The sequence below is a fragment of the Branchiostoma belcheri genome, unplaced genomic scaffold (genome assembly GCF_001625305.1).
Source record: "Branchiostoma belcheri isolate BF01 breed outbred unplaced genomic scaffold, Haploidv18h27 scaffold5, whole genome shotgun sequence".
NCBI lineage: Eukaryota > Metazoa > Chordata > Leptocardii > Amphioxiformes > Branchiostomatidae > Branchiostoma > Branchiostoma belcheri.
The window spans coordinates 2,846,731-2,859,191 of NW_017804131.1; the positions used below are offsets into that span (position 1 = coordinate 2,846,731).

At 43.3% G+C, this 12,461-nt stretch overlaps 3 protein-coding genes across 4 annotated transcripts; 2 read left to right on the plus strand and 1 right to left on the minus strand.

Annotated features, from left to right (window-relative positions):
• The first annotated feature begins 643 nt into the window (after positions 1–643).
• LOC109479778 (tumor necrosis factor receptor superfamily member 21-like) lies at positions 644–4,454 on the plus strand. Of its 2 annotated transcripts, none has more exons than XM_019781777.1 (7): positions 644–807; positions 1,876–2,121; positions 2,403–2,538; positions 2,700–2,879; positions 3,079–3,144; positions 3,320–3,676; positions 3,814–4,454. In XM_019781777.1, the coding sequence occupies exons 1-7, from the start codon at positions 772–774 to the stop codon at positions 4,104–4,106; spliced, it is 1,314 nt and encodes a 437-aa protein (XP_019637336.1). In that variant the 5' UTR covers positions 644–771; the 3' UTR covers positions 4,107–4,454. The 2 variants fall into 2 exon arrangements, with proteins under 2 accessions (XP_019637336.1, XP_019637337.1); XM_019781778.1 differs by having other exon boundaries at positions 2,700–2,873.
• A 396-nt stretch (positions 4,455–4,850) lies between these two features.
• On the plus strand, positions 4,851–8,873 carry LOC109479650. Its single transcript, XM_019781637.1, has 8 exons — positions 4,851–5,006; positions 5,505–5,732; positions 6,148–6,283; positions 6,514–6,693; positions 6,944–7,009; positions 7,197–7,307; positions 7,508–7,819; positions 8,103–8,873. The coding sequence occupies exons 1-8, from the start codon at positions 4,965–4,967 to the stop codon at positions 8,384–8,386; spliced, it is 1,359 nt and encodes a 452-aa protein (XP_019637196.1). The 5' UTR covers positions 4,851–4,964; the 3' UTR covers positions 8,387–8,873.
• LOC109479773 lies at positions 8,398–12,203 on the minus strand. Its single transcript, XM_019781772.1, has 7 exons — positions 11,997–12,203; positions 11,323–11,701; positions 10,652–10,831; positions 10,382–10,453; positions 9,764–10,180; positions 9,458–9,591; positions 8,398–9,276 (listed from the first exon to the last, which is right to left on the minus strand). The coding sequence occupies exons 1-7, from the start codon at positions 12,075–12,077 to the stop codon at positions 9,103–9,105; spliced, it is 1,437 nt and encodes a 478-aa protein (XP_019637331.1). The 5' UTR covers positions 12,078–12,203; the 3' UTR covers positions 8,398–9,102.
• Between the last annotated feature and the right edge of the window lie 258 nt (positions 12,204–12,461).

The window sequence follows — 12,461 nt, forward strand, 5'->3', positions numbered from 1 at the left end:
AAGACAGACAAATGGCCATGTCAAAGAAGTCAAACTCAAAGAAGGTTCTAGAATCAAATGCCATTGTGAGCCAGTACCAGCAGAAAAGTTAACAAGTTAGTATAGTATATATATGTTCACAAAACCAACATACATTGATCTGGATGATAATTTGAATTTCTAAAATCACGAATCAAATCTAGGCAAAATATTGTAAAGAAACAAGTATAGTTAATCATCACAGAATTATTTTTGTTCCAAATGATCTTTGGACTTTGTATAGTTGTCTATATTTTTGTTGACAATATCGTCATGCCTGCCGTTCAAGCTTGGCAAGCGACTGGCATGTTATGACAGATTTCTGTAAATCTTAATGTTTTTGTCATATAAAGTAGTTAAAACTTAAATCAGAAAATCTGCAACACTAATACCATGACCAGGTGACAAGCTAAGAATCTAGAATGTTCTCCAATATATTGCTTTTGGCAGTTTGTATTTGGGTATAGATGTACAGACAGCTGAGCACAGTGATAAAGACATTCCATATTTGCCGACAAAAGAACAGAATAGAGAGCAAAATTAAGTAGTACCGAGAACACTGATATTTGAGTTCGTCTACCTTTGACCTCATTGAAGGTTCCGGTCGGAACCGGTCTGCCTCATTCAGGCCGCGAGACGGCACACCGGCGGGGTGTATCAACATGTAGCGCTCAAGTTTTCTAGTATAATCAACCTTTCTTTGGGAAATCTATGGTGCTACTCTCCTCTTCGGTGTAGTTTAGGATTCCAAGGATGTATTGTCGAGTCATATTGGCGCTTGGGGCGACGGTAAGTGAGGAAAGTGACAATGTATCGTGTGTTTACACAGTAACGCCTTGGTCTGTTGTAACCTGTTGCACTGTGTTGCGCAATGACGACTCTAGAACGATCTAGAATAACTAATTTCGACAGAACCTGTTGTTTAAGTGAAGAATAATGTTTACGCAGACAATTCGACAGCTTTATAGGACATTTAAGAGTAAAAATACCCTAAATCACGAGAGGTACCGTGACCTGAGTGACGTCATTTGTGGTGACTCGAATGAAACCTTAAGACGTTTTTTTCTTGTTTTTGGGTTATAACGCTCGTCAAAAACTATGAAGTGTTCTAAAACCTGAGAAGTGTAGTGTTAGTGACATATTTCAAAGGGTACATGAAGCTATTTTTGATGAGGGGAACACAAGTTCGTCGGATTGTTCGCTTGGTTGGACGTCCAGGGCCCGTGAGTCATTTCCGGTTCAAGTTACATTTGTACTTGCTGCCAGATAATTTTGTGTATGACTTCTATTCGCGTGAGCATCGACCATGAATTTGATTTCTTTTGTAGAGGCATTTCATCGGCGGCCATAATCTTTGTGTAGCAAACGCTGGAGCTATTTCTTTTTTCAAACACGAAATACCGTACCTGGTGCGGCATGGGACGCCGGGGAATTCCGATGACGTAATGAACAAGTCAGGGCCTGCTCCCCACATACGCTTCGCAATTCGCAAGGGTTACAAGTGCAAGTTGGGAATGTTAGGGCCTGAGGCAAGAGGGTTGGGTTTTTGTTGTTTTGTTTCCTACTTCCTGTTCGAAGAGAAACTAAGAAATGCCCGAACTAAGAAATTCTAGGGCTATGGCAATGTGGCGGCAATCTTCAACCTGCCTGGGTCTCCAAACATAGTAAGATAATATAAGGCGGCAAAATCCGAACTTTAATATAGAGAAGGACATAAAATATGTTCATCCAAGACCAAACCCGCTATCATTTCAGTATATAACGTAAGGATGCAAACGGAGGAACTTAGAGGAAGATTACCAGTGCATGTACTTATTGTAGAGCACTAGGCCGCTAAATCAAAGTGCTTTTCTTCAGGTTCTTGCTGGGGTTGTGCACGGTGATGGACAAGATGAAACTTTAGCCACGCCCCCTCCTCCATGGGCACACAACGATCCCCTGTCAGGGAAAACTCTGCTCTGTGATTGGTGTCCACCGGGACAGCACATGAGCAGTCCCTGCACCGAGCGGTCACAGACGGAGTGTGTCCCTTGTGGGGAGAACGGGTATGCCGAGTTCCACAACCACCTGCGGGAATGTCGGCTGTGTAAGGCATGTCACAGGGTAAGTTTACAGTCCCAGAAACCTGCTGGATTATTCGTGGTCACAAACAGTTAGTCCAAAAAGAACTGAAATGGGTGTTAAAGTGTAAAAGTTTAAAATTAATGTATGATTTCAAACCGGTGTAATGACCAAGAAGCTTGTAATGACCGAACGGTAACCGGAACTGTAGTAAGTTGGATACTATTTATTGTAACTCAAAATTACGACTGTTCTCAATCTACTCCATTGTCTACAAATGAATATAAACTTTGAGGTAATCTTAATAAATTTTTCTCCTAAAGCATCACGAGCACGAGTCGCAAAACTGCACTCCCACTACCAAGACGGAATGTGAATGCGACCCCGGCTACTACCTGTCCGGTGACGTTTGTACTGCGCACTCAAAGTGTCCAGTGAAGTACGGAGTGAAACAACAAGGTAACGGTCTTGACATATCGGTAGATAACAGATAATATATAATACAGCCAACGGAATATTAGTTTGTCAGCAGAAATACTACAGTGAATTCATTTTTTTCTTTATTTCTGGTTACACAGTCTTCCAGTTTCTGACCGCCAAAACCATAATGTCGCTTTCAGGAACACCCACAAGCAACACCAAATGTGAGCGCTGTGATTCGGGGACCTTTTCTGACGTCCTGTCCAGTACAGAGGGATGTAAGAATCACACGGACTGTGGGGACCTGGGACTGTGTCTGGTAGACAAGGGAAACAGACGTAAAGACAACATCTGTGGAAACTGTACCACGAATGGTACAGGTAGGATACATTATACGCAGCATTTGTATTACAGTACATGTGTATTATTGTTGCATAGATTAAGATATTTCTCCTCCATATTCAATAAAATATAGCTATACTAGCTATAGATACAGTGATTAGGTAGAACTGCAATTAAAACAAAAACACATCAATTTTGTTTAATTACTTGAGTAACAATATGGTACTTTGATTACAGTGGTCATTATGACAACGGTCTCTACACCTAAAATGACTACGGGAGGCAACTCATCCACAAATACAGGTATGAACCGTATGATATTTCATCGGCTTTCATAACTTCATGGGCAAATAGAATCTATATAAAGATAAGATAGTGACAGCTGACTTTGAGCATATATTGTGTAATGAGTATTTTTGTGTCACCTGAGATGTTTTGGAGTACAAAATATTTATCTTTCCTGGTTTCCATTTTACAGCAAACTCTACTGCCGCCAGCAAAATTGCAACCTCGACGGATGAGTCTACACCGGGATACATTGCATTAGGGTGCATATGTATTCTTCTCTTCCTGTTTGTCTGTCTTGGCGTGGTTAAACGTCGCTGGATCATGGCAAAGTGCAATGAACTTTTGGGCCGAACTTCTCAGGACAGACGTAGACAAGGTCAAAGTCAGGTGGATAGTGGTGTAACAATGCAGCCACTGATGAACAGGTCTGGACATGCACATGATGCACAGGCAGTTGAGCAGCTAGCCGACTATCTTCCCACTCTGGGATGCTGCCCCATCCGCTCTAGCCCCAGGCTACGAAGAGGAGTGTCACGGAATGACGAAAGTGTGTATTTTTATTTTTATTAGTATATCATCATTACTAATCGTTGTTTTGTCTAAAGATGATCATGACCCATTAGCTGGGACTCCAAGAATCATTTGCAATTGTCAAAGGCTTATTTTCCTGTCGCCACTTTTCAGACGTCCGTTCACAGATGGTAACGACTGACGACACCAACGCCATCGCTGCAGACATTGGGAACGCGTGGAGACCGCTAGGACGGAGACTGGGCTTCAGCGACGGCAAGTTGGACGGCTTCGAGAACGACTACAGGTACCTGCAGGAGATCGTTCACCAGATGCTCCGCCAATGGGTAAACGAGAACCGAGAAGAAGCGACGAGAGGCAAACTTGCGGATGCGCTTGTGGAAGTGGAGAAAGAAGACGTGGCAAGGACTTTGCTTGGACTTGCGATCGGGGAACACAGCCAATAGGTGTTTCTGTGATCTAAGCTGCTACACTTCCGTAGAGTACTGAGATAGAAGATTGTTGAAGCCAAATCCGGCCAATAGCTTTATAGGAATAAGTTTTAGGTCTATAATATCATGTCATTGTCTTTCCATATCAAATGTTCTTTTTGTACTTGCAATGCTAATGAGCCCTGGGCCAAGAGTTTGCATTTATGTTTTAATTTTGTCAGTCCATGAATTTTCTGCCAGGGCTCAAGAAGTCTCTCCATAACATAATATAGGGGATGCATATTGTTGCTCAGAGATCGATATTTGTATATATTTGTACAGGGTGATATTTGTACAAACAAGTTAAAATAATAAACTGATAAATTATTACCACTTTCAGGGTTGCATTTACGTTTTTTATATATCAGCGGTCTATGATTGATATTCATGGTTAAATCTACACCACCAGCTCTGTCGCGACACATACATAACTTACATAATTGTTCACAAAAGGGACCTTTCAATCAGGCAATATTGTGAGGAAACCATGGTCCTATAATGGCTGAAACACGTTGATCACGATTTCATTCAATTCATCGTCAGAGAAACGTACAAATACACGGAAAATGCGTGCTGTTACGACAATCAAGTAAGCAACGATAAAACGTATTACCGGCACTAGCTATGACAACTGTAGCTACGTAGCTACGTTTGTTACTAGTACTTAAGGTCAATGAACTTTAACCTCTGACTTAAGGCAACAAAGCGGGCGCCATTCCGTGTTGGGACGGTAAAGGTGGGAGGGCGGCTGTCATGTAGCGGAATTTCTGCTCTATCTACTACTTCTATAGCTACCTTCTGTTGCTTTCCCCAAAGGCACAGCTAGATGTGGACATGAAGACACTGAACACCCTTTCCTGTGGAATTCTATTGACCGTAAGTACTGACACGTTATGATTTCACTATGCTCGGTGGTTTTCGTAGGGAGTAGATGACCTTATAGGGTGGAAAAGGCCAAGTACAGGTGGTGGTTCGAAGATGCTAAAATGTCAGACATCTCTGGAATAACACATCAGGTAACAACCGAAGCTTAACGAACTTTCTAGTGCCCGACTGCTTGTACTTGTATCCTTGTATAAGAACGTTTCTCTCTCGCCCCCCCCTAAAAGCACGTAGACAGACTGCAAATTATGTATTGTTAGCCAGCTACAGTCTATTACAATCCTGAATGCATGGTGACTTTTTATGTAGGTAAATAGAAACAGTACATCTTCAAGATCATTGTTGTTTTTGCCGCTGAGGCTGATGACTCTGTTCGCGCGTCAGGCTGAAATGACGTCAGACTTGCAGGGCAAGCTTACGGCACACCTTTGTTCAGTAACTGTAAATAAATTGTACAAACAAGACTGGCAGGTCTGTACATGATTTTTCCAGATTCCGTTGTTAGTAAGATGTGAGCCAGACGAACCACCCCCCAAATGGGAGTACTACAACCCGCTGTCGGGGGAAACGCTGCTCTGTGATTGGTGCGCTCCCGGGGAGTTCATGGTCACGGAATGCACGCAAACCACCGTCACACAGTGCCGCACATGCGCAGAGAACGAATACACGGAGCACTTTAACCACGTCAGGGAGTGCTTCCGGTGCAGGGAATGTCTGAAGGTATGTGGGATAATTGGAAAGGATGTGCCAATGGCAAAGAAAAATACGTTTCAGATAAGATCCTATAAAAGTATACTTCGTGAAAAATACGCATATTTTTTTTTGCACCATCGTCAAGAAGTTCAAGTATTCTAAAACATACTTCGTAGCCGGGAAAAGCGTCAATGTAAACCGGCTACTAGAAGTACGTAGAAACACGAAGAGCAGCCAGTACTTTGTCTTTTGTGAAATCAAAATTCCCTAGGCCTTGTAAACTACTAGTATTATATACTCGTCGGACAAAGTATACATTTCTATCAACCATAAGCTAGTACGTATGCAACGCAGAATGCAGAGACTACTTCTATACTTCTCAGTAGTATCGTGTCATATACTATATGTTATCGTGATATTACTGTCTACTAACCCATGGCAGGCCCACGAGCGTGTCCTGTTAGAGTGCACGCCTACCAACAACAGAGAGTGCGTCTGTGAAGACGGCTTCTTCCTGGTCGCAGAATTCTGCTTTCTTCACACTAAATGTCCCATCCGGTACGGGGTTGTACAGAGAGGTATGGTATATCATGCATATGCAAACCAATCCCGTCTTTCGTTTCTGAAATTTTGAACGTTCAGCAATATAATGATTAATGTTTTACAAGTTTTTATTGGTAGTATTAATGCGTTTGTCATTGTTTTAATGTCTCTTGATATTAATTCCAGAACTTAATTTTGAGGCTAGGGCAATACTTAAAGCATTTTATCAGAAAAACTTGTATATCCAAAATATCGCTTTTCTCAGGGACCCCCTGGACGAACACCAAGTGCAGACGGTGTAGTTCAGGCACGTTCTCTAACGTGGAGTCCAGCATAGCCCCGTGTAGGAACCACACGGACTGTGGGACTATGGGACTGTGTGTCACACGGAGGGGCAACAGGGGGGTCGACAACGTCTGTGAGATATGCCCGGACTACGTCACAAGTACGGATATAGCTTTTTTTACTAAATGTGTGAATGTTAGACTTGCGGATCTAGAACAGATGAACACATAGACATATCTGTAACGGCCCCTAAAACACAATTTTCTGTCCATCTAATGCAAGCTATAGCAAGCTCTTTGTATGGCTTAGATTAATTTTTCAACACCCTTTGTCATATGATTATTGTGGATCCATTTTAAGGTGTATTGATTTTATCGTTCCCTTGCCTATCTCTTACACATGGAATCCAGCAGCCACGCCGAAGTCTGAAGACGAAACAACTGTACCTACGGCGGGATCAACAGAGTTTGTCTCCGGTATGTGTGATATATGGCTTCCGTATTATTAATGTTTGATAATTTTTGAATAAACAGCGCTACTTTCATGCACATAAAACAATGAGCAAATGTTACATAAAAATGTAGATATGATGAGCAATATTATTGATGATAAGTTTGATGATAAGTTTTTTTTTCTTTGTATCAAATAACTTCTGAACATCAGCGGCAAGGCAAGAAGACAACGCGACCCTGAAACACGTCACTGTGACAGAAGTAAGATGGGAGCCGATAGTTTACGTCACAATCGCTATAGTCATCATTGCAGCAGTTATAGGTACATAAGACAAGGATTCATTATATATTTATGTTGGTTCTTGTAAATATCATTTTACCATAGACACGTCGCCATGTAACAGATATTTGAAATACATTGTATATCTAAAATGTGTTACTTGAACAAGAAATGTTGGTAGCACATTAGATGGATTCATGAAAGAAAAAAAGTTGTTATTTTTAAATTTCAACTTTTCACAGTTGCGTTTTGCTGCGTGGTTCATACATTCCGAAGACGGCGGGCTGACACGTCACAGGGACTTCCGCCCCTACAGACGACTTTAGCAGGGAAAACACCCATAGTTTCATTTGTAGGGATCCCTAAGGGCAAGGAAAGTCCTCCCACCGAATCTGACCAAGTAGACGAACTGTTTGAGACCCACCACGCTCATACTGCTGCTGCTGCTGCAAGACAGACAACTTCCGCTAGGAGAAACCCGTTAGCCATGACCCGTACAAGTTCTCCGACCGTGCCCAGACTTAGGAGGACAAAATCGCGACCAAATGACGATGGTAAGTGTACTGTCGATGATCTGTCACAAAATGCACGCGCAAATCTGAAGAGCTCAATTATCGCACATCTAGTCCAAAAACGTTATAATTTAATAGCGGTAAAAGGTAGAAACTTCATAAAATGCATCTATAACACGGACAGAGGCAGGTGGTAGGCTGCCACCAAGCCTCAGTAATGCAGTGCAAGCACGTCTAAGTCGGGGAACAGCTGACGATAAACCGGACAGTGAGTGTTTGAGTGAACGAACATGGATAAATGATAGAAATATATTACCTTTTCCAGAACTACGCCGCCGCCCCGCCAACCTAGATGATGTCGAGCTCATCGTTGGCGACATCGGCGGCGCCTGGCGTCAACTCGGCCGGGATCACCTCGGCTTCTCGGACGGGCGGCTGGACGGGTTTCAGAGCGACTACGGTCTACAGCTGAGAGAGGTCGTGTTTCAGATGCTGAGAACGTGGATAGACGAGAGGAGAGGGGACGTGACGTTAGGGAAACTCGTGGACGCTTTGAGTAAAGTAGGAAAACCGGAACTGGCAGAGGCGCTACTGGAACAAACATCGTAGCAAGACGCATACTATTTCAAATACAATGTATTTACATTGGTTTTATGTAAAAGTATCAAATGTACAAATATATACAAATATTTGTCAGAATTGATCCCATGGTCAACAAAATATACCCTCGATCTTACCACCGTACTTACATACTATACTACAAGTATTGATACAATTCGTTGTCACATATATATCGTAAAATATTTTATATATCATATGGCTGGAGATTTTACATGATGTTTCCCTTACTAATATCACCATGATACATACACAGATCACCATTAATAAAACAACATATGGTGTATACACGTGTGTCACACGTTATTGCAGCACTGTCATATAGCAGCCTTAAGATAGTATCACTTTGAAATACAGCAAAGTCTTCTTGGTTACCGTTCCACGATCGGCAAAATTGCGAGGAGGGCTCTCTGTATATTGTACTGGCAGAATTCAATCCAACTCGTGCAACATTTGTGGGGTATATGTACCACTTAAAAAAACAGTACAGTTAAAAATATGCACGGCGTGTACCCTAATGTCATTGAATGAAAGATAAATTTAAAGTTTTTCGATACATTGTCAATTGTCTGCTTTGATACCATGCCAAGTATTAGAAAAGGGTAGGTCGCACAACACAACATGGATACCTGGTTGGTTGCACAGTAGAAAAAAAGCATCCAACAATATTCTAAAAACAAGCTGGATGGGAAGACATGGTTGACTCTCTAAGAAGACTCGTCTCTACTCAGCCGGCGCCCGTGTTCGAAAGTAAAGAGTTTTGACCTGACGTCTTCTTTCCTCACGTCAACAAGTGCGTTACCCAGGGTTCCTAGCGTGGCGCCCTCTCCCTTCACTTCGATCCACTTGCGCAACATCTGGTACGTGATTTCTTTCAGTCCCTGGAAAAGCACGAGAAAACAGTTTTTTTGTCATCAGCAAATCTTATTTTATCTAGAAATATAGCCTCCGAAACATATTCAAACTCAAAGAGATTCCAAGAGAGAAACGCAATAACTTTGTCTGGTCAGAAAAGTCGAAGCTACTTCATATACTGACAAAAAGAGAAAGAAGAAAGCTTACCTGGTAGTCGTTTTGGAAACCGTCACACTGGCCGTCATTGAAGCCCAGTTTCCTACCCAGGGCTCTCCACTCAGCACCGATGTCCTCGGCTATGTGGTCAGCGTGAGAAAGAGCTACCTTCTCACGGGACAGCTCTGCAGCAATAAAAGTGGGAAAATTAATTCGATGTGAAAGTACTAGCCATGGCCAAGGAGGTTGCCATGGCCAGTACATCTAAAGACTGTGGCAAACACCGTGCACAATGTATTCATTTCTGACGATGCCTCTATGGACAATATATAGGCCTTTTTGTCGCGCAATACACACCTTCATCGGAAGTAAGAGACGGGGTCCTCTCCTCCTCTTCGACGGAGAGTCCCCTCTGGAACCTCTTGGCGGCGGTAGTGTGGCCTACGAGCCTTGCCGCCTTTTCTTGACTCGACCTCCTTCTCTGACCTGTGTTATCCTCTAGCAGAGGCTGCTGGTGTTCGCTGGGTCCTGGCGCACTCCCAATGCTGGTTTGAGAGGCTCGCTTGACAAAGATTTCTGTCAGACTGACCCTTGACGGCAGTCGCCGTCTGCTCTGTACTGCAGGGTCGTCCCTCCATAATGTGACCACAGCAGCCACGATGATCACGGCAATGAATATGACCAGCCCCAGTAACAAGTAGGGGAGCCAGTAGGGCCCCCATGTCGAGCCACCAGGGTGGGGGGTCTTGGTGGCGTCATCGGACTTGTTTGCGTCTGTAAGGAAGAAATCAATGAATATTAATAAAACGTCTTCGTTATATTGCTGGTCAGAAAGTTATACGAAAGTAAAACTATACTGTCTGTACCACGTAAAGCTTTACCACGAGTAACTTTTTGAGTACGATTTTAACAAGAAAGGCAAGAAATAACCTTACCACATGGCGATAAAATTCATTTTGTACTACTGTGTTGTACCTTCATAGCCGGTTGTGTTTCCATCTTCTGTTGGAGGCACCTGTGTCGCGTCGCTCACGGACGAGTTGGACACTAAAAGATAAAAGGTCAGATATTATAGACTTCGGATAAAACTTAAACATAGATCTATTGAATGTGACTTTAGCAATAAGACCTGTCCGTCCACCTTTTATAATAAACACTGGGAATGTGTGAGTAACTTTGACAAGTTTAATATTAGCTAACTGCCAAGAACATAAAAAGAAGCTGAAGTTCCTGGTGAACACATACCTGTTCCATTGACAGCGCAGGTGCCACACGTGTTGTCCCTCCGCCTGTTGCCCTCCTGGACCACACACTCCCCCTCAATGGTACAGTCCGTGTGAGGTTTACATTCCGCCGTGCTGGACACCTCGTCTGAAAACGTGCCTGACCCACAGCGCATGCATCTCGTGTTCTTCCACGGGGTGCCTACAGTGACAATGAGTGACGGGAGGGAAGAGGACAATCGTGATTTGCGCAGTGTACGTGTCAGTCTCAGCGTCATGAGAGAAGTCAGATATGGAAATACATATATATGTCATTATGTATGTCACTATGTATGTCATGAGACACACACACACACACACACACACACACACACACACACACACACACACACACACACACACACACACACACACATAAACACACACATAAACACACACATAAACACACACACACACACACACACACACACACACACACACACACATAAACACACACATAAACACACACATAAACACACACACAAAAGCAAAGTGACAAACATACAAAAACTCGCGCACAAACAAAAAGACAAACCTTACCTTGCTGGAATGACGAAGAGACAGAGTGCGCCTCGAAAGCTCCCCCAAAGTACACGTAGCTAATAATTCTGCTGTGTGTATTATTTTAAAATATTTGTCAAAAATAAACCTTACCTTTTTCCCTGACGCCTTCTCCTATCTCGCACTCTGTGTGAGGAAGACAAAACTCGAACAACAGGTAGTACCCGTCATCACATTCACACTGGCGGTTCTGCACGGCTGTACACGGCAGGGCCTCATGTTCGTGTTCATGTTCCTTCAGGTTACACTCCTGGTGGCACAGGAGACACTCAGGCTCCTGGTTGTAGTATTCTGTGTAGTGGTCCCAGGGGCAGGGGAGGCACTCTGTGGGACTCTGCTCCGTACAGGGCCGGTTCATGTACTCTCCGGGCTTACACCAGTCACAGTACACAGTTCTACCGGAGATGGGGTCATCGTGCTGCCATTTGGGGGGCGGATCTGAAGCACGTGCCTCACATACAAGTAAAGAGATCTGAAAGATATGGATAGGCAAAGGAAGTGCGTTTCGTATTTAAAATTATGATTAAAGACTAAACCGAGAAACCGAGTACATAATTTAAGACGTCCTAGACAAGTGGGTACAGCGATGCCGAAGTTATACGAAGTTCACAGATTTTCTGGCATGTATGGCAAAAAATTCATTGGAATACAAAGACTGAGATTGTCATACGCAAACACGTTCACCCCCTCCCCCTTAGTTAAGCCCCCACAACTAAAATATTTTAAGGTAGAAAACAAACAAACGCTGTTGTGAAACATGGCCTTACCGCGACACACACAAGTGTACAGGCGTGCAGCCACATCTTGGGACACCGCACTCTCCATGTGAGATGGTATGTCTTCCTCATGATGTGTAGATATTTGTCGCTGTTACGTGCTCATTGGCCCTAAGTTCGTAATGCAGGCCATCCCTATGACGGAATGCGGTGACGTCAAAGGGTTGAAAGTCGTCAACAGGTGTGTCAAACGTCAGGTGAACTGAACGCATCGAAATGCAAAATACGCCAATATTCCCGATGATCGCCAGAGATTAAACGCAAGCGAGAGACCAAAAATGCCTTTAGCGACTTAACGTGACTAGTATGATATCGTCACGTTAACACGTCACTAGTTTGACTTCACAATATGCAATGTATCCTGAAACCGCATTGCGTGTGCTGTCATCTCCTACTTTGGAGTTTGGACCTGTGCCAGACATTTAACTTCCCATACATGGCCACGTTCTTGCTGGA